At 34.9% G+C, this 22,140-nt stretch overlaps 1 protein-coding gene and 1 pseudogene across 6 annotated transcripts; both read left to right on the top strand.

Annotated features, from left to right (window-relative positions):
• The first annotated feature begins 1,356 nt into the window (after positions 1–1,356).
• Positions 1,357–12,701, top strand: LOC147398613 (Tetratricopeptide repeat (TPR)-like superfamily protein). 6 transcript variants are annotated; one of them, XM_086447872.1, is made up of 5 exons: positions 1,357–1,510; positions 2,572–5,124; positions 8,866–10,128; positions 11,330–11,401; positions 11,759–12,701. In XM_086447872.1, exon 2 carries the CDS (start codon positions 2,645–2,647, stop codon positions 4,178–4,180), a length of 1,536 nt encoding a protein of 511 aa, XP_086303998.1. In that variant the 5' UTR covers positions 1,357–1,510; positions 2,572–2,644; the 3' UTR covers positions 4,181–5,124; positions 8,866–10,128; positions 11,330–11,401; positions 11,759–12,701. The 6 variants fall into 6 exon arrangements, with proteins under 6 accessions (XP_086303998.1, XP_086303996.1, XP_086304000.1 ...); XM_086447870.1 differs by having other exon boundaries at positions 8,866–10,208; XM_086447874.1 differs by lacking the exon at positions 11,330–11,401.
• On the top strand, positions 4,398–10,298 carry LOC147398614 (uncharacterized; annotated as a pseudogene).
• Positions 12,702–22,140: the final 9,439 nt, after the last annotated feature.

Below are 22,140 nucleotides of genomic sequence, written 5' to 3'. Positions count from 1 at the left end.
TTTAGGAACCTAACGATTCCGATTCCTATCGGTTCGATTTCATTTAGACCCAGTTCTAATCGATTCTAATATAAAGGGATCCAGAATCGGGATTTTCAATTTCGAATCTAGTTAAATGGGTATCCATTGACACCCCTAGTCAAGTCTGAGTTAATGACGTCAACTCGTTTTGACATTAATGTGTAGTTTTAAATAACATAGTAGATATCTCAATTGTCAACAATTATTTTAGAAATTTACAAATAGGTCACAACTCAGGACCCCTTGACTCTTAAGAATAACTCAAAAAAAAAACACATAATCTCAACCCTTTAAATGTAAAATCCAATGATTGAGATTTATCCTTATATCTTCAAGAGTCATTCTTAGGAGTCAATGGACCTCAACCCTAAATAAATTACCCATTTTTTATTAGAATTTCGTTTAATTTTTTTCATAATAAATTTCTATTTGCATATTTTATAAAATAAAAATGATTTTTAAAGATATTTTTCAAATACTTAAACTTTTATTTTGGGAAAGAAAAAACTTTTTTTTTAGTATATTATTTATTTATTTATATTTATAATTCTTAATATGAGTTTTTTCATTAAAATCTAGAGATGTGAGTGTTTGATTCCCAATGTGGGGATCATTCATGTGGGCAATGGTATTTTATTTTTGATAATGAAAATGAAAATTTTTGTTTGAATTAATATTGATATTTTATCTATTTAATAAATGTGTTGGACTTAGATTTAAGATTTTGACATAATTATTAAATGGGTCGACTTTTGAGTTTGATAAATTTTCTTAATACCCTTAACACGACATTACTTCCAACCAAGTTTTTAAAATGAGGTCATGCTGAAGTAACATTGAAATTGACATTGTTTGGGACATTGATGAACTTAGAACTATATATGCTTTTCACTTGTATCTCAGTGAAAAATATTTATAGTTTGTACACACATTCACGTCAGCAATATCCCAAATGATGTCAATTTCAATGTTAATTCAGGATTTTCCTTTAAAATATTGCAACCCATAGAATCGAACTAAATCAAACCGGCCTTAGTTCAATTTGGATTGGTTTGTTTCTATTCACATTTCGAATTGGTTTTGGTTCTTACTTAGTGGAATCGACTTCTGTTGATTTAATTCGATTCCAATTTGACCCCATATGAGCCAAGTGCACTTTAGTTGCACTATATTATTTTGTTTGACACTGCGTTCAATACTATGATGACATGGCAATGTAGATATAATCATAAATCTCCTTCCCTGGGATATAAGTAAAAAATTTTATAATTTGCCACGTCAGCACAGTGTACAAGAAAGTCATTGAGCATTTCCCTTTCTAACAAGTGAAAAATGGGGAGATGTGACACGTATCCTCAACACTCTTGTTGATGCATTTGCTTCGGCAAAATAGATAAACCCTAACCCCAGAAACTTAAAACGCAAAAAAATCTCTCCTTTTCTCTCAATCCGGAAGAGCATAGAATTAATAGATTCAAATTCAAACCAGGTACGAATCATAATCTCTCCATTTGTTTTTTCTTTATTTATGCTATCGACTTCTTATGATTTCTCCATTATATTACTTATCTGAAATCGTTTACTCATTTAGCTCATTTTAATAGATTTTCTGTTTGAAACAATAGAGAGCGTTGATGTTCAATCGGCAGTTTATCTGTCTGTAATTTTTAAAAGTTTGCGAACTAATTCACCATTATGTGTGTGATTTCTCTACGATCATCAGTTATTTGGGTTCACTTCCATTTACGAATTAGTTAATCCGTCCCTCTCTCTCTCACCTATGCGAGCATATTTGGTTGCAATGAAGCTGTGAATTTTAATGTTTGTGTGGCTGTTTTTTAGTGAAAATTTTAATTTTTATTATTTCAACCCAAATCCTCATTGGGAGATTAATGAAACAAAAAATAATTTTTTATACTTTGATCTCCACTTTTTCTTTAATATCTGCCCTAATCCCCAAATTTTCACGATTCTTTTATACTTTATTCTTTCAATTACGTTTTGTTTTTTGCATTTTCAATGCTCAACCAAGCAATAGCAAAGTTTTACGATGATTTTCTGAATGATCTACCAAACACTGAAATTGTAAACAACATTGAAAGATAGGAAGTGTGAGGTATTGCGTTTTCCTGTGTTTTACAGTATACCAAGCATGGCTAGTGTACTTTCAAGAGAAGTGTAGAATGTAGATAGATGTTTTTGGAGAATAATGAATACTTGTTCTCGAAAGAAATATAATTTTCTATTAGCATAGTTTTAAAGTATAGGCAACTGGGATTTTGTTAGAAAAAGTTATCTGAAATTCTTTTTTGTAGGAGCAAAACCCACTTCTAGAATTTACAGATGGATTTTTCTTCTTTCTTTCTATCTTTTTTTTTTTTTTTGATGCCTGACCTGATGACATCAGAGTTGCTTTGCAATTTGTCAAAACAACTAAGTTATGGGTCTAAGCCCTTCTTTCTATCTTTTGGTTTCTTGATATTTTTAGGGAAAGGATTCTGGTAGTTTTTCAAGTGACGAAGCTAATGTGCATTTATTTGTGGAATGCAGGAATTTACATCTGAACACATTGTTTCCTACTGGTGTCCTTCATGATCAGCCAAAAAGGAACTTCTTTAGGAGTATGAATTTCCTCCTTGTTTCGTTAAAATCTCGTGTGTTTTCCCGTGCTATCTCTGGAACTTGCTCCTCTACTCTTTCTTCTTCGCCCCTGCCTTCTTTAGATGAGCATTCCCAATCTATCAAGAATACAATAGGCCATCAAGAACAATGTCGGGATTCAACAACAGAATCTCATCTCGCTGTTCTTATTTCTAAAGTTTGTGTAGGAAACAATGAGGATGAGGTCTTGCAATCCCTCTTGAGTGATCATGCTTGTTGTAAAATCCAACTGTCAAGTCATCTTGTCCTCAAACTACTCTGTAGATTCGAGGATGATTGGAAGGCTGCTTTAGGTTTTTTTCGATGGGTAGGGACACGTTCATGCTATGAACATACTTTAGAAGCGTTTGATAAGATGGTGGACATTTTGGGGAAGGCAAAGCAAATGGATAGAATGCGGTTATTGTTAGAGGAGATGCGCGAAGGAAATCACATTACACGTAAAACAATTGCCAAGGTCATGAGAAGACTTGCCGGTGCGGGGAGTTGGGAGGATGCCATAAAGACATTTGATGACTTAGGAACTTTTGGCTTGGAGAAGGACACGGAATCCATGAACCTATTGCTTGACACCCTTTGCAAAGAGAGGAAGGTTGAGCTTGCTCGTAAGATTTTCTTGGAGCTGAAATCACACATTCCCCCAAATGCCCACACCTTTAATATCTTCATCCATGGTTGGTGCAAAGCTAAAAGGGTTGATGAAGCACATTGGACAATCCAAGAGATGAAAGGACATGGATGCCACCCTTGTGTCATCAGCTACTCAACAATCATCCAAGCCTATTGTAATCTATTCAACTTTCGGAAGGTTTATGAGATCCTCGATGAGATGCAAGATCAAGGGTGCCCCCCAAATGTTGTTACTTACACCACTATCATGTATTCTCTTGCTAAGTCAGAGGAAGTTGAGGAAGCCTTGCAAATATATGAGAGAATGAAATTGGTTGGATGCAAACCAGATACTCTCTTTTGCAATTCGTTAATATACATACTAGGGAGAGCGGGTCGGTTACAAAAGGCTTCTCATGTTTTTGAGGTGGAGATGCCAATGAACAACATTCTCCCAAATTCGTCTACTTATAATACTATGATTGCGATGTTTTGCCATCATTCTCAGGAACAAAATGCCTTAAATGTCCTCAAGGATATGGAAAAGTCGGAATTTTGTAAACCTGATCTTCTAACATACCATCCGTTGCTCAAGCTATGCTTTAAAACTGGAAAGACAGATAGTAATTTGAATAATTTATTAGATGACATGATCAACAAGCATCACATCGGTCTTGATCTTTCAACATACACCCTTTTACTTCATGGGCTTTGTAGGGCAAACAAATGTGAGAGGGCGTATTTAATTTTTGAGGAGATGGTTAGTCAAGAAATAACACCTCGATATCAAACATGTTGTTTACTTTTGGATGAAGTCAAACAAAAGAATATGCATGATATTGCCGAGAGGATTGAAGTTGTGATGAAGCAAATGAAGACTTCCAAGTAGAAACTAACAAAGGCTGAACATGCTTGTACTTGTGCTGTTATGATGTGTTCGACACGCTATATGTGCTGCATGTATTGTTCTCATGTTATCTCAAATGGGTATCTCTTAATTTTCCCTAAAAACCTCCATATTTTCCTCATCTCAGTTGTCTTGTTGAATTGTGGGGTTTTGTTCTCATCTTAATGTCAAATGGGTCTTTCTTAGTTTCCCATAAAAAATGTTATTTCTTCTAAATTTTTCTTCTTTTCTTCCTTTGAGCCCAAATTTGTCCACCCTATTGAAGCCCAATGCTCCATCATACTTTCCTCTGCGGTGGGAGAGCACCGGAGACCAATGGTGGTATGCCTCCCCGATCAATTGGGCGGCTGCAAATGGCCACTACGACTTGGTCCTCGAGCTCTTCCACCTTGACACCAACCTCCTCATCAAGCCAACCTCCCTTCACAGAATTCGTCGCCTTGAAACCGTTTGGGATGACGAAGCCCAATTTGATGACGTTGCAAAATGCCGCTCTGAAGTGACTGGAAAGCTCCTCCTTGAATGTGAAACCAAGAGAGGGAGCAACTCTCTCATCCAAGCTGGCTACGGTGGATGGCTTGTGTACACCGCGGCCTCAGCTGGCGTATTTGGAGAAGGAGAATATGATGTCACTGATATATTTTATGCTGCTGCAAGGAGCAAGAATTCAGAGATTTTTAGGCTTTTGTTCAATTTCTCGGTGTCACCGAGGTGTCTGATGAGCAGCCGAGGTGAATTAGAGGAACTACTGGAGGAGATTACTTCGATTTTAAGTTGGAAATGTTGAATAGAGCTGCTCATGCTGCAGCAAGAGATGGGAATTTGGAGATCCTGAAGGAGCTTCTTGTAGATTGCTCTGATGTATTGGTTTATTGAAATGCTCAAGGCTCTACTATCTTGCATGCAGCTTCTGGTAGCAGGTTGAGGTGAGTTTTTTTTCTTCCCCATTTTAATGAAAAATTTTAGCCAAATTATTCTGCTTTAAGTGTTCTTGTGTTTGGTAGAAATAATTACTCCTTGATAGATTCACATTTGAAGTTACATATGGTTATGCACTTTATTTGATTAGTGTTAGTAAGTAACATCTTAATTGAGGATGTATCTTTGCTAATAATTCTGTGATTAGGGGTTGTAATAATTTCAAGTCTAGGATGCTGGTATCTGATATTTATCATTTAGAAATGTTTGGTTGTGGTTGCTTGTACTGTTGTTCAATTAGTAGTGAATGGGTTTCAAGAAGGCAGTGATGTCAATCGTGTTCAGTTTAGATTTTTTTGTGTTTTTTCAATTAAACTTATGTCTTCGTGGTTGTATATAATATGTCATTAACCCGTTTCTGTCTTATTGGTGCAATAACTTTGAGTACACTGAGTGAGTTTGGAAATAATCCCAATAGGAGATAAAATAGAGAAAGGTGATTGAGATGTTTTTAGCATGTACAACAAAGGCTAATGTTACACTAGTGAGAATGAGGCTAATGTGATACCAGTGAGAAGCAGCGCTTTGGTGAAGTCAAAGACTGATAAAACGTGGGGAAGGCTGAAATTGACATGGATGGAGATAGCAAGGAACGATAAAAAGACACGTATTTTGATTGAAGATATGGCTTAAGATGAGTTAAATGGTGAAGTAGGATTCTTGTTTTCAAACCCAATATTCACTATAAGAGATAGATGATACTGACTGGGTCCTTATTCTTGTGTGAGTATTATGGTAGTGGTAGGAACCATACATAGCTGTTCAGAGATCTGCCCACCATTTTCATGATGTTGACCAAACCTCGAATATTTATCAAGCACTCAAGAAGAGATTATTGTTTCAAGGGTCACCCAATTATGGACATAATTCGAGAATCATACTAGGTAATAAGTATGATGCTACCCTGTTAAGTAATCAAAATTGAGAGAGGTGTCTTTGTTAACATTTAGGAGTGGAAACACCTTGAACCAGGGAAGAATGGGTTCTGGATGCTGTTAAGTATTCAATAGATCCTAGTAAATGAAATTTGTCAGTCCCTTAGGTGACCCTTATGCCTTTCTCATTTCCAAGTGGGGCAAATGAGCCAGTTAGATATATCTGATAGAGCCCAGAATCATTTTTAAATGGGTAGAAAACAAGACTAATGAACAAAGTCCAAAAATAAAGATGAAAGAATGACCGAGTTCACTGCTGTAAACTTAAAATTTTAAATTGCTAAACATGATATCCATCAGTTCTTTGGTTTTGCGATTTGAGAAAGAAACAGTGGAGATGCATAGATTCTTCCACTGAACATGAACCTATTAGATCTCCTCAGGAAGTTCTGAAGTACATGTTCTACAGGTACCAGTGTAGGAAAAGATGAGTGCCAGGGAGACAAAGTTACAAAAAGGCAAGCTATTCTATCAAGCTTCCATTTAGTAGACCTATTGTGAACAGTTGATTGATATAGTAGTCTGTAAACACAAAGTGAGCTCCCCAGGTCGCAACTCTGGGTAAAATAATTAATTTATTGTAGTGGGTTAAGTTTGTCAGTTCCTATGGTTTGGAAGGCATACATGCATTTTCAGTTGTTGAACTATGCCTTTTGTAATTTTGCAAGGGCTTGGTTTGCCTTGTGGCTGGTTGCCTTTGTAGCTTTTTAGCTTTTTGCCTTTTTTTTTTTTGTTCCCTTACTTTGCTTTTGTAAGGGGGGCATCTCGTCCTCCTGTCTCTTCTCTTTTTTTCTTTTTTGGGTTTTAATAAAATTATACTTATATATAATAATAATAATAATAAATGGTTTTTTTCCACCTTGTGGGTTGACAAGGTAGTTAGAATGTAATCCTTTTGAGGATTACTATGTTTATTTAGTAAGAAACATGGGAAGCGTGATACCCATTTTTTAGGAATCTAGTATCGAATGACATCCAAAGATGAAATTTGATAGTCTTGTGTTTCTTTTCTCAATTAAGTATATGTTAAGTTTTGGGATGCTAAACCCTCTCTAGGAAGGACAGAAGAATCTGATCCACTTCATAAAGGTGTAACTGTCCTTCGATGGAGATAAACGCTGATATTTATTGTGAAAACTGGTCCTAAATCAATCAGTTGATGTTCTTTGATGCTACTACGAGTTCAAAAGTATTACCCACCAAAGGGAAAAGAACAAAGTACTGACTTGCAACTACGAGTTTGCAACAAATATGTATGGTTTTGATAATGTTCTAGTTGCAAAATCTTTCTCAACTTACCTTCCCTTGCCTCTGCCAATTTTCTCCAAACAGCTCAAGTCCAAAGTAAAATCTCAGTCCGAGACATTTTTTTTAATGGGTAAGCTGGACTTGAACCCAAGACCTCAAAGTTGCTTTGCAATATGTCAAACTGAGTGAGCTATGGCTCTAATCCCCAGTCTGAGACGTTGTTGATAACATAGATACAAATATTATTGGGATACTCTTGAACAATTGGTGAATTCTAAGAAGAACCATTGAAACATGTTTCCTTTATTAGTGCATAACTTTTTGAGGTTATTTTTGTAATACATTATTATGTTAGTACACTTAGAGGTTTAGACAAGTTTTAAGCTATACTGTTATAAATGGGTTAATTCAGTGATTGTTGTTTTTCTATGTTTTTGTATGCATAGTAAAAAACTTATTCAAGTATTGATCGGAGAATCACCATTTTTTCCAGTATATCTCTATTTCTGGAAGATCAAGTACTTAAACGATGGTTGGGTTTACAGTTGTACTCCTATATGTATGGTTGCAATAACCCCAAAATGTTGATTTTTAACTTTGAAACGTCATATAATGGACCCTTCTGAATTTGGGTTGGTCCCAAATATGGACTTTTTGTTTGTAGGCAGTGATTGCAATCTACAAAACTAAAGCCATATATTCCCCCCATTTGGGGTGCCGGTGTTGGTTAAGTTTCCCAACTCCTTAGTGGCCTAGACAGTTGATGACCATTGAAATCTTAATTAGTTCAACAGTTTGAAAGAGCCGGATCAAAGGACATTGGCAGTATAGAAAGCACTTAAATTTAAGGAGTCTGCCTGTCATGCAAAGGTTGGAGTCGATAAGAGGATTGTCGACTAACTTTTTTCCCTTTTTGACAGATAAGCCACTTGAATAAATTATTTCAAGAAATATAAAGTCTAAGTTGTTTTATGGAAACACCCAAATATGCTACGATCCAGACGATGAACTCACAAAACAATACGAAAAAGAGAGAAAAACAATAAACAAGATTCAATTACACAAGAGACGCAATTTACATGGTTTGGAAATATTGCCTACGTCTCCGGGTGGGGAAAATTGTTTCTATCGATGAAGAGTCACAAAAATGCAATGCAATTTTAGGGTTTTCCTGAAGCGAAATATATATATACTACCTACAGCTTCTAATGCATTTTCAACTACCGAACCCCTGGCCCTTGTAAATGTACTTGGGTCCAACATACCTCCAAAGATAGAATCCAAAGTTAGGGCCATAAACAACTTGAGTTTTGTAAATTGTATGCATGGCTCGTAAAGGAAATTTTCATACTCTTGGTGTACATCACAGAATTGGATCCCTCCCAAGGACTCTCTTGATACCTTTGCTTTCTCAAGTTTCACATTTTCTATTTACAAAATTAGAAAATATGTCATTTTTTATTTTGTTGTTCTTCCATTCTTAACCAATCTAGTTCAATCATGCAGGTGGTTAAGGATCTAGTTGCATCGTTGGATATCATCACCTCCACAGATGGTCAAGGGAACACAGCATTGCATGTAGCCGCTTACCAGGGCCATTTATCTATGCTGGAAGCTCCAATCACCGTATCTCCCTCATGCGCATCTTTAACAAACAATGCCGGCGACACTTTCCTCCATATGGCTGTCGCTGGTTTTTGAACCCCTGGTTTCCGAAGGTTGGACCGACAAATCGGGCTAATGAAACAGTTACTATGTGGGAAGATTGTGAACATGAACAATGTCATCAATGCGAGGAACAACGATGGTAGAACCGCTCTTCATATGGCTGTTATCGGAAACATTCATTCTAATCTAGTGGAACTCTTGATGGCTGTTCCATTGATCAATCTAAACATTCGTGACGCAGATGGCATGAACCCACTTGATCTCCTCAGCCAGAGGCCACGATCAGCATCGTCAGAAATACTGATCAAGCAGTTGATTTCGGCCGGAGGCAACTCCAATTGTCAGGATTACCTGGTAAGAAGTGCCATCGTTTCTCACCTAAGGATGCAAGGTATTGGAAGCAGCCCCAGAAGTTCATTTAGAATCCCAGATTCGGAGATGTTCTTGTACACGTGTATTGAGGCATCGGATGCCGGTGGTGATCAGGTTAGTGTAGGGATGAGTTCATTCTCGAGTGAACTGAGTCACTTTGACACGTCGGGAATAAGAAGTCAGGCTCCATAAATAAGGCTGTGAGGCATCTAAAAACTCTCCTTCGGTGGCCCCAGAGAAAAGAGAAGAAATACAATGATCTTAAGAAGTCGGGAGATGATGATTCAGTGGGATCGTATAAGAAATGGAGCAATTTGGAGGACGCCCCAACTCCGCTCCGACAAAGATTCTCGAAGTCCTCTGCACTTCCTAACAACAAATGGACTCTTTCGGTCAGGAGCAATCTCCCAAGTTCTTATTTAGTGGAATCAACTTATGTCAGTTTGGTTCTGTTCCAATTTGACCTCAATCCGAATCAAGCTGCACTTGCACCTTGAGTCATTGACTTTGTTGGACGCTGTGTTCAACACTGCAGACGTGGCAGTGCATCGATAACATAGATCTTTTTCCTCGAGATACAAGTAAAAAAATCTACAATTTACCACTGCAGCGTAATGGCCAAGAAAGTCAGTTTAGTATTTCCCTTTCTTAACAAACTGAAAAAATGGGGAGATATGACATGTATCCTCAACACACTTGCTGATGCATTTGTTTGGGCAAAATAGATAGGTAAACCCTAACCCAAGAAACCAAAAACGCAAAAAAATCTCTCCTTTTCTCTCAATCTAATAGATTCAAATCCAAACCAGGTACAAATCATAATCTCTCTATATTTTTTCTTTATTTGTGCTATCAACTTCTTATGATTTCTCCATTATAATACTTATCTGAAATTGTTTACTCGTCTTGTTCATTTTAATAGATTTTCTGTTTGAAACAATAGAGAGCATTGATGTTCAATTGACAGTTTTATCTATCTATAATTTTTAAAAGTTTGCAAATTAATTCACCGTTATGTGTGTGACTTCTCTACGATCATCAGTTATTAGGGTTCACTTTCATTTACAAATTAGTTAATCCGTCCCTCTCTCACCTATGCAAGCATATTTGGTTGCATTGACGCTGTGAATTTTAATGTTTGTGTGGCTTTTTTAGTGAAAATTTTTATTTTTATTATTTCAACCCAAATCCTCATTGGGAGATTAATGAAACAAAATAATAATTTTTTACTTTGATCTCCACTTTTTCTTTAATATCTTCCCTAGGCCCCAATTTTTCACGATTCTTTTATACTTTATTCTTTTAATTACATTTTTTTTTTCTTTTTTTCTTTTTGCATTTTCAATGCTCAACCAAGCAGTAGCAAAGTTTAACGATGATATTCTGAATGGTCTACCAATCACTGAAATTGTAAACAACATTGAAAGACAGGAAGTGTGAAGTTTTGCGTTTTCCTGTGTTTTCCGGTATACCAAGCAGGGCCTAAATGAAGGCGAACTATCTTTTCACAATGTTCTGATCTCATTGCCCAGCTAGTATACTTTCAAGAGAAGTGTAGAACGTAGATAGATGTTTTTGGAGAATAATGAAACTTGTTCTTGAACGAAATATAATGTTCTATTAGCATAGTTTTAAAGTATAGGCAACAAGGATTTTGTTAGAAAAAGTTATCTGAAATTCTTTTTTTTAGGAGCAAAACCCACTTCTAGAATTTACCGATGGGTTTTTCTTCTTTCTTTCTGTCTTTTTTTTGTTTTGATGGGTATGCTAGACTTGACCTGACGACATCAGAGTTGCTTTGTAATGTGTCAAACCAAGTTATGGGTCTAAGCCCTTCTTTCTATCTTTTGGTTTCTTGATATTGTTAGGGAAAGGATTCTGGTAGTTTTTCAAGTGAAGAAGCTAATGTGCATTTATTTGGGGAATGCAGGAATTTAAATCTGAACACATTGTTTCCTACTGGCGTCCTTCATGATCAGCCCAAAAAGGAACTTCTATAGGAGTATGAATTTCCTCCTTGTTCTGTTAAAATCTAGTGTGTTTTCCCATACTATCTCTGGAACTTGTTCCTCTACTCTTTCTTCTTCGCCCCTGCCTTCTTTAGATGAGCATTCCCAATCTTCTATCAAGAAGACAATAGGCCATCAAGAACAATGTCGGGATTCAACAACGGAGTCTCATCTTGGCATTCTCATTTCTAAAGTTTATATAGGGAACAATGAGGATGAGGTCTTGCAATCCCTCTTGAGTGATCATGCTTGTTGTAACATCCAACTGTCAAGTCGTCTTGTCCTCAAATTGCTCTATAGATTCAAGGATGATTGGAAGGCTGCTTTAAGTTTTTTTTATTTTATGGCAGGGACACATTCATGCTATGAACACACTTTAGAAGCATTTGATAAGATGGTGGACATTTTGGGGAAGGCAAAGCAAATGGATAGGATGCAGTTATTGTTAGAGGAGATGCGCGATGGAAATCATATTACACGTAAAACAATTACCAAGGTCATGAGAAGACTTGCTGGTGTGGGGAGTTGGGAAGATGCCATGAAGACATTTGATGACTAGGAACTTTCGGTTTGGAGGACACGGAATCCATGAGCCTATTGCTTGACACCCTTTGCAAAGAGAGGAAGGTCAAGCTTGCTCGTAAGATTTTCTTGGAGCTGAAATCACACATTCCCCCAAATGCTCACACCTTTAATATTTTCATCCATGGTTGGTGCAAAGCTAAAAGGGTTGATGAAGCACATTGGACAATCCAAGTGATGAAAGGACATGGATGTCTCCCCTGTGCGATCAGCCACAGAATAATCATCTAAGCCTATTGTAATCTATTCAACTTTCGGAAGGTTTATGAGATCCTCGATGAGATGCAAGATCATGGGTGCCCCCCAACAACACTGTAGTCCACAACAGTGTTTGGTGCCAATATCCTCATAGATGGAACGAATCCCAAGATTATGGTTGACTGATTGACTTTGGTACCTACTCGATAAGTGTCTTGCATTGAGCGAACTGCAGGGGAAGGACAAGAAACTCTGCACTACAAAAATCCCAAACGCATTGTTAAGCTAGAAAACTGTGCAAGGGTAAAGGAAAAGAACTGTATTAGGGCCAAGAACGTATCATAAATACCCAAGAAAACATTTTCTGACCGTTTTGATATATCTTCTGCCCTTTGATTTGTTTATCTACATATGAAGTCTACTAATTTTTCTACTGTTGAGTTTACTCATTTTCATGATTTAATAAGGCCAAATGTTTTTTCCACTATTAATTATTTGTTTATTTTGTTGCCATCACTGTTATTTTATTTTCTAGTTTCCCTCTTCAAGTTCTATGTTTTTGGCATCTTTTATAAAGGGATTTGTTGTCTTTGCTGCTGATATAATGTGGGAATTGACATAATAGCTGACGTCTCTAGAATACGACGATTAATTTGAGGTGATTTTAACATAATTAAAACACATATGAGAATGTCAATAACCCATATGAAAATAAGGTAATGGGACAAATAAATTCTGATTTACGATTAGTTTACAACGATATCTAACATAATTCGTTAACTTTTCTTTAAGCTCTTGTTTTTAAGTGGAATGTTGTAGTTGTTTGCTTCTCCTCCGCTTTCTTTTGGTTTTAAGGTGATTGTCTTGGCTGTCATTTCTTTAGCTTTTATTTCAATAAACTATTGCCTATAAAAAAAAAAATTGTTATTGATTTGTTCTATCTATAATAACTCAAGGAAATGGGGTTTGAGGTCCAAATAAACAGTTGAGATAGGAGGATACTCCTTGAGATTCTAAAAAAAATGAATCCCTAGAAAACTTGTGCTGATCCTTTAGTGTAGTTAACCTTTAGTAAACTTGTGTTTTTTCTTCCCATCTCAGTTGTATATTTGATGGAGAAGCTCGTCCGAGATTAGAAAAATCCCAAACAAAATAATCGATCTTATTTAAAGGGGGTTCATTGGTTTATGTTATTTGTGGTCGATGGGACTAGAAATGGGTTTATTGCAAACTTAGTGAGAATTTGGATTTGGAGGCCAATGGCTTCAAAATAAGTTGGATAAATATAAAATATATATGGAGTGCAACTATAATAAGCACAGAGGAAATCCACTAGTAAAGCTAATGACCATGAAAATTATTATTTTTGTTATCTGGATTACGAAAATTATTATTTTTGTTATCTGGATTACAAAAATTCCACTTAAAATAATTAAAATATATATATTTAAAAATTACCCTTTTAGTTAATGAACACATTACATAGCTATATTGCTTATTGATTTTCATAACATTTTAATTTATAGACGGTAATACGTGAAGATTAAAATATAATAAATTTATAATTATAAAAATTGTTATTAATAGATATCATTGAAAGATCTCTACGATAGCTTTGTTACGATTCATTTTTCGATTCATTTTTCGCTATAGACAAGAAGTCGTATCATTTGAAATATATAGAAGAAATCCATTCTTAAAAAAGCTCACGTTCTTGAAGTTTGCTAGAAGGTGAGACATTATAAAACCATCCATAAGAAAATTCTGGCTGGGCAGTTAAAATGGGGTGAAGAAAATTATATAGATGTCGCTACTAAAGTAAGATCGTTTATGCTTTGTGGAGTTGAATGTTGAACAATTGAAAAACTAGACATTCATATGATAAACATAGCAACAATGATAATGTTGAGATTGATGAGTTCATCAATTGATTCATATCAGTTTTTTAGTTCATCGGTTCGATTTTGGTTTACAATTTTGAAAAATCGATTGATTTAGTTTGGTTCTTGGTTTAGAGAATCCTAGAACCGAATCAAATTTATTATATATATAGATTTATTTAACAAATAAAATTAAATATAACAAAAAAAGAGTTCTCACTGTTTGTTTTCTGTATTCTAACAAATTTAGTCATCAATCTGAGTGGTCTAATGAGTTTCAATTTTGAAAAAATCACTCATGTTATTAAGTGGATAATTAAGATTATATTGTCGATGTAATTCTCTTTGTTCCGCCTTTTAACTGAAATCATTGATGGTCGTGAGTTTTTTAACTATATGATTTGATCATTGGTATCTTAAATGTTTAGGAGACCCGAGAATCGAACCAAACCAAACTAAGGTTGGTTTGGGTTGGTTCGGTTCTATGGGGTAGTATGATCGGTTCCAATTCTAGATTTGTAGAACCGATCAAGTTCAATTCAATTCCAATTTTACCCCAACCCAAACCAAATCTTACCTTGTGCACCCGTACCACTAACTAAGAGAAAGTGTATTGATGAGCTTTGAGCAAACACAAGAAGTGATCACCTTCCAGAAGGGAAAACTTGTTGAAAAGTTCTAAAAGGTATAGAAGGGAAAAAAGATCAAAAAAGAGAAGAAAAAAGAAGGTACATTGGGCCAGCAATGGTCATGTATGATTCATAAGTGAAATAGTGCCATGTGATACTATTTCAGACCCATTGAGCCAATGATTGTTAGATTCACACCTTGGTCGGCCCACATAATAAAAGTGTATATAATCTTGATTCATAATTTTTAGCCATTTGACTTGTGTATTTTTCCATAATAACCATGAATCATGGTTTTTAAACTCATCCGAGACTGAGACGTATCGTCTGAGTTAACTCGATATCAGAGTTGAATGAGACCAACTCACAAAGTCATTTTTTGACTGAGATGTACGAGTCACGTTCAATTTTTTTTCTTTGTCTCACGAGACGTCTCAAACGTATCAGAAAACTCGTCCGAGATGACTCGATATCAGAGCTGAATGAGACGATATGAGATACCAAGTTTAAAAACCATGCCATGAATCCATGTGTTTTTAACCCAGCTGACTGTGTCATCTACTAAAGAAAAATGAAGGAATCCCATTGTTAGAAATCATCAATTTTTAGTGTGTGAGCCCTAAAAAAAAAAAAATTGGTGGGCCCAAAAGATTGGATCATGTAAAGCATTCTTACTTCATGAAAACTCCATGATTGGTCCCAATTGTCATCTAATTATCATAAATTTGACTATCTATTCAATCCGATTGGACGGTTACGATCAATCCAAAAGGTGAAGTCAACATCATGATATCATAGATAGTTATAAGGCCCACAGATTAGATGAAAGTTGACTTGTTAGAAGGGGACGATGTATGGATGTTTTATAAAGCAGCAGAGTATCAAATCCCACCCCTCATGCCATGTGAAGTGAGGAAAGAAAGACAGTATTGAGTAGTGGACTTAGTGGTGAAGCAGAAAGAAAAAAAAAAGTGATAAAAAGTAGAGAGACTGAACTCGACATTTCATGCATTATTATTATTTCATTGTAGTTCATCCATCCCATCTCTATGTGTATAGTCTTTGATGAGTGCTTCCACCTAAAAGTTAATAAAGCTGGTACTCACATGGTTGTCTCCAGCCTTTTAAACCTTTTTTCATATATTCTACTTATGGTCTATTGTACCTCTCTCTCTCTCTCTTTATTATCTAAAACATTGATGTTGAACACAAATAAAGGGGTTGGGATCCAAACCATTAAGTGGGGCCTTCTGGTCAGCCTGATTGCTCAGCTTTCGCAATTTTCTCATCCGATTTCATGACTCTAGATCAAACTTGGTGCACGAGCTTGACGTGATAAGTGCAAAGAACCATAGATCTTTTTCCTTGTGTATCCCAGGAAAAAAAGATCTATGATTCTGTGCACTTGTCACGTCAACTGTGTATAGACCAAGTACATTCTCGATTACAAGAAATACAAGAATGTTAAAAAAAAAATGTAAATTATTCAAAAATAAGATGCATATAATGATTCAAATTCTAAATATAAAATATGTAAATAACAAATAAAAAAATATATTACATCACATATTAAAATGAATTAAAATATCAATGACACATATTGAAAGTGCCAACTAGTTCAATTGGTTTAAGTCTATGAGTGTATAATACCATAAACTTGGATTTTTTTTTTTTTTATTGTCATCGTTCATCTCATTAAAAACAGGTTTAATGATAAGATTTTACAAAAAAATCTACGAACTTTTTTATGTTCAAAAAAGGAAAAAAAAAAGTCACTTATCGCAACGAGAATGATAAGGAAAGGAATTGAATAGACTCTTCATCTATAATAACTCTTACATGCATTAAAGAGAAACTAAAGTCTATGTAAAATTAATGAGATCTTTAAATAGAAGCAAAGCATTGAGACATAATAGGAAGTCTTATGTTGCTTCACATGTACTTATGTGTATTAAATAAAGGAAACAATGATCAACCACATTTTATCTTCATAATTTGATTAGCTTAGATATTATATTGCATTCATCGAACCTAATATTAAAAAATTAATCAATTAATAATGATTGGGTTCACAAATTTGACGTTACATGATTTGCCATATTCCACAAATATCATCCACAGACTGATTCTTGTACCAATTAACAATAGGATATAGTAGCAAATTCGAAACTCAGGATCAAAAATGCACCACCACCTTCGTTGGCCAATTGATCTACATTCGGATGATTGATTCAGCTTGAATATATAATTTGTCCATCACTTGTTAGGTGTTAATTAGTTTAGTTGGTAAATTTTTTGGGTGATGATATCAGAGACCGGGGTTCAAATGTTACTGACCTCATTAAAAACAGGCTTACCAACCCCCCAACCTCTCTCACAAAAAAAAAACTAATTTTTTTTTAAATTGTCCATTACTTGAATTTATTGATCTTCTTGGGATACACAAATAAATTAAATTAAAGATTTACTATAGCTGTTCCAACTTTTACTAACACCACACCAAGTGTGAAATTCTTTGGTGATTTACATAAGAGTTGGTGTGGCAGCCCTCATGAAGTATCACACATGTGGAAATTTTCCCTAAAAAATAATGAAAATATTTTAAATTATAATAAATTGTAAGGTGTGAAGAGGGGGTGTTATCCAAACTCGTGATCCAATGTTTCTGAAACAAAGCTAATAAGTTGGTCTAACGAGGGAGGTTCATGCCTTCCGCATCATGGGCCACCACGTGCAAAGATGGACTACCCCACCCCATCTGCTTTGCTACACATATTTTAATTTAATTTATAAGATTGTCCATCATACTAGATATATCTTAGGTGGGACCCATCACAAGTTCATGAACTTAGTCAAAAACATTTTAAGCAAGCTAGCCCATTGGGCTTATGGCCCTGTTTTAATAGAATCCCATCTCAAGCTTTTCACCAGTCTATCACATAGATATGAGTCGTTAAAATCTGACTCTCACAAGTGGCATTCTCAAAAAACTCTCCTGACATGGCACGTGTTAGAACCATAGATTTTATGCATCGGGATACACATTTGCACATCTCCCATAAATGTGCAGGTGTGTATCCTGAAAAAAAAAAGAAGGATTTATGGTTCTAACACATGCCACATCATGAGAGTAATTTGAGTATGTCACGTGCGAGAGTAAAAAAATCATTACTATATATATATTAGGGGGTGAAGTGTAAAAGAAATAAAATGGATCTCACAAAATTATAATTTGATAGAAGGGTTGAGGACGAAAAAGTAAAAAATAAAATAAAATTGGACCGGTGTTATTAAAAATAAAATTGAGGAGTAAAAATAAAGTTGAGGGGATAGAGAGAGAAAGAGCAATAAAGTGGGTTCATACAAATATTTGTGTATCGAAACTGTACCAACTCAATTGTGTTTTATTATATAAAATATTTACATTGTTCAAAGTTCAAATTTGATATAATAATTTTCCTGATTCTCATATTTTATCAAAAGAAATAGTCAAATTTACTGAGAAAATGTAAGAGTAGCTCTGATTTGTATAAACTAAAAGAAAGTCGACGAAGATGATTTGAGTATATTCAACCAAGACTAATTATTATATTCTTAAAAGAAATATTTAACTTGAAAGTTTTATAAGGAGACAAAGACCAAAAGAACATGAATCGAAACAATGAAAATGGATATCGACATACTTTTAGTAACAAAAGGCATGGTTTTGAACATAATGGATCATAGAAGAATTGTTCGTTTAGCCAGACCCAAATATTTTCTCCAACGTACATCACACGTGCATTCTATTAATTTTAATTTAAGCAAATGTAAACCATCATTTGATTTCGATCAGAGATGTTTATGTCAAACCTCGTAAGCTCAGAAGATAGTTAACTACATTCCTTTTCTTTCTTTTTTCTAGTAATATATAGAAGAATTGAAAAATGCCCCCACATGGCAATAAGTTATGTGCCTGCCCTAAATAAATTGAAGCATTGTTGTAAGTGCAGGCCTACAAGATTAACAATTGAGATGAACTCAATAATTTATTTAATTTGAAATATTGAACTTATCATCACAAGAAAGGGACAAGTTAGGCTTCTTATTCCACAATCTTGTCCTTTGTTTTTTCTAGACAATTTGGTCCTAAAAATTGATTGTAATTAAGAAACCAACAAGAACATCTTATACAATGTTAAAATTGGAGTGAATTTTTTTTTTTATTATTATATAATTTCGTAAAAACTAGATCCTATGTGACTAAGTGCAAACAAAAGTATAGGATTCTCCATGGACTCGACCTCTTGTTTATCTTTGCTAATTAACCTAAGTAGGGCCTAATGACGAAGATGACACAATTTTAATTAAATTAATAAACAAATGATCATCTTCAAAGTCTAATCCCCAAACATTTGGAATTAGCTTGTAAAGAGAAACGAAAAGAGTGGAAACATTGATTTACTGTCTTTCTTTTTTCTTTTTTTTTTTGAAATATCTTTTTTTTTCTCTAAGTTTGTACTCGGCTGATGTGGCAAGGGCACAGAACTGTTGATCTTTTCCTTGTGTATCCCGAATAAAAAGATCTATGGTTTTGTGCCCTTGTCACGTGAACCAATTGAAAATTTTCGAGTCAGAAAATCATGACTCTTTTTTCTTTTTTTTTAATCTATCAAACATTTCCTATTTAAAAAAAAAAAAGGTTTTACTGATGAAAGATTGCATAAAAGGAAAATTCAACTATACAATGAGCCACATCTTTGATTAAATTAAACACGTGTCTTCAAATTTTTTCCTTAATAAATTAAGCTTAACTTGAAACCATTAAATTACTACGAAAGTAGTAATTTACATAAAACACACCAAAGATGATGATGATGATGATAAGGCATGTGATAAGATCATAAATGATTATAAAAAATAATATATATCAGCAATTTATCAAGCAAAAAAATTCATATAGTAACCAAAATAATGTTCTCCAATAAAATACATAATTTAAATGAATTATGCAACCATGAGCCCCACTCACTATGTCAGGCTTGAAGGACAACATCTACTGCCACCACCCACTAGCCCACATGGTTCCCTTCCCTTTCCCTTTCCCTTTCCAAGGTCAGGTTCTTTTCTGAAAATCTATAGGATCGGCATGAGGTGTACTATCATCAATGAACCCTAATCTTAATATGTGACCCATCAACTAATTGATCAATCTAGACCATCCAAAATCTAGGAGTCTCAAAATTATGGGCCCATTGGTGGATTTCAAGCCCACAAAGAAACTTGATCAATTCCATAACTATATACTACATATCACCATCTAACTGAATTTTGGTACCTAATGGTGGTGGTGGGCCAGAGTTTTTTTTATTTTTAATTTAGTGGGCCCAAAAAGGTGAAATTTATTACTTTGGGCTTCAAAGTAAAGGACCAAGTGGGTAGTTATCTGATGTAGCACATGGTCTCTTCAGTATTTGGTTGAAGCAGAATTCGTTGACCTCTAGCCCATCATAATCATATAAAGCACCATCAATCACCAATCAGAAGTTTGTGGGTTGAGACGATCATTATCAATGGCTGATGGGCTTGGAAGGTGGGCCTTCTGGTCAACAAATTTTTAAATGAGTGGACAGGTGTAAAGTTCTGGGCCTATGGTTTGTCTCCCTAACAAACGGCACCACTTAGAAATCTTTCCAAGCAGTTGGAGAGCACATGGAGTAGATATGTCTGGACCCACTAAACAAATGGGTCCCTCAAATCTTATACAAAGTTTGTCTAAATTATATCAAGATACCATGGTCTAAACCTCATAATTGACTCTTAATCCCATAAGTGGCCCACAAACTACCCTTAAGTTAAAATCGAACGATAGATGATCGTAGCCATCGGATTGATTGAAGATAATTTGTGTGGCACACATGCAAAAGCCCCGGAACCACTGAATACATTGACCTCGACCCAATAATGCCATATCACACACTTTTTGGGCCCACAGAAACCATCATATTTCGGCACCGTTGGATAATCATAAATCTACTTATCAAAATTAATCTAGTTTAGGAATCAGTTCATCTCATACTTTTCGAATGAGTTAATATGATAATATGTATTTCGTGGGAGGTAGTAAATATTTGAGTTTGAACTCAAAATCGTGAGTCAAAATTTAAATAAGAATAATGATTTTCTAACACCCCTCTCTGACAAATGCCCCCATCAAAGAGTCGTAGATCATTTGTCTTGGAATACGTATAATGATAAATCTTTTTCTTGTATATCCCGAGGAAATGGTCTACAGTTCTGTGATGGGGGCGTAGGGAGGGGGGGTGTCATAGTATCATATTATCACAACTCTTTAGATAAATGAAATATTCATTTGTTCTACAAAAATAGAAAATTTGTAAATTTATATATAGCCATGAAAAAAGTAGTGACACACATTAAACCCTAAGGGGTTGGCTCAATGGCAATGTTCGACCGATAAACGGTTAATGCCCATAGGTCATGAATTCGATAGTCAATATGAGCATTAATTCCTCATGGGCTACCCACGATGACACACCCTCACTTGTGTAGTGTGTGTGATGTGTTGGCATTATACGTGCCCCAGGACTCATTTTTGGAGAAGACCATGGTCTATGAATTAGACAAAATCCTGATACACGGGATGACAAACGGGACTGATTTGTTGTCTACAGGGATACCTCGACATAAACAAAAATTTTCATTTTCAAATAATTCAAACTTGTTCAGATTATAATGAACTTGCAATGACTAGAATGACTAGGGAATGAGATATGTTGAATATTGATTCCTTACAAATTTGTATTTAAATAAATATACTTTTGAATATAAAGTAGAGTAGTAAACATTATACCACAAAATTCTATTTTTATTTTTTATATCGATAATAAATATTTATCTTGTATCTTATAATTATTAAAGAAATCTAAAACTTAAAATCCAGTTGATGAATGAATCATGGATTATGTGCCCACTTGTCTTTAATATCAAATAATTCGCCCACGTCATCTCTGTTTCGAATGAGTTTTTAAGTCTTCACCTTGTCTGAAAATGTTATCAGATATCACTGTGTCGTAGAAGAAAAAATTCTATGAACTTTGAAAGAAAAAAAAATCAAAGAAAGTTATTTTTCATCATTGAATTTTAATTTTAAGTTTGAGGTTGGATGAAAATTTGGTAACCTTCAAACCTTAGATCAAGCCAAAAAAATGTTGTCTTTCCAATTATTTTTTTAATTTGAGGTTTTTCATGAAATAGTGAGGGCTGGAGTGTTGGATTGCCCATGTGATAATAATTTGAGCTTAACGATCCTTAGTAAGATTTAAAATCTTACTAAGTAGTAAGGAAAGCTTTTTTCTATAATCTATGGGAATGGGAGGGAGGACTGGAGTGTGACTCATACCGTCCACCACACCCAAGTGCATCCTTCTTATCCCCCCCAGC

The sequence above is a fragment of the Akebia trifoliata genome, chromosome 7 (genome assembly GCF_017979445.1).
Source record: "Akebia trifoliata isolate Shusen 1 chromosome 7, ASM1797944v1, whole genome shotgun sequence".
Lineage (NCBI taxonomy): Eukaryota > Viridiplantae > Streptophyta > Magnoliopsida > Ranunculales > Lardizabalaceae > Akebia > Akebia trifoliata.
The sequence above is the reverse complement of the archived record's forward strand: the minus strand, read 5'-3'. Positions and strand labels throughout refer to the sequence as shown.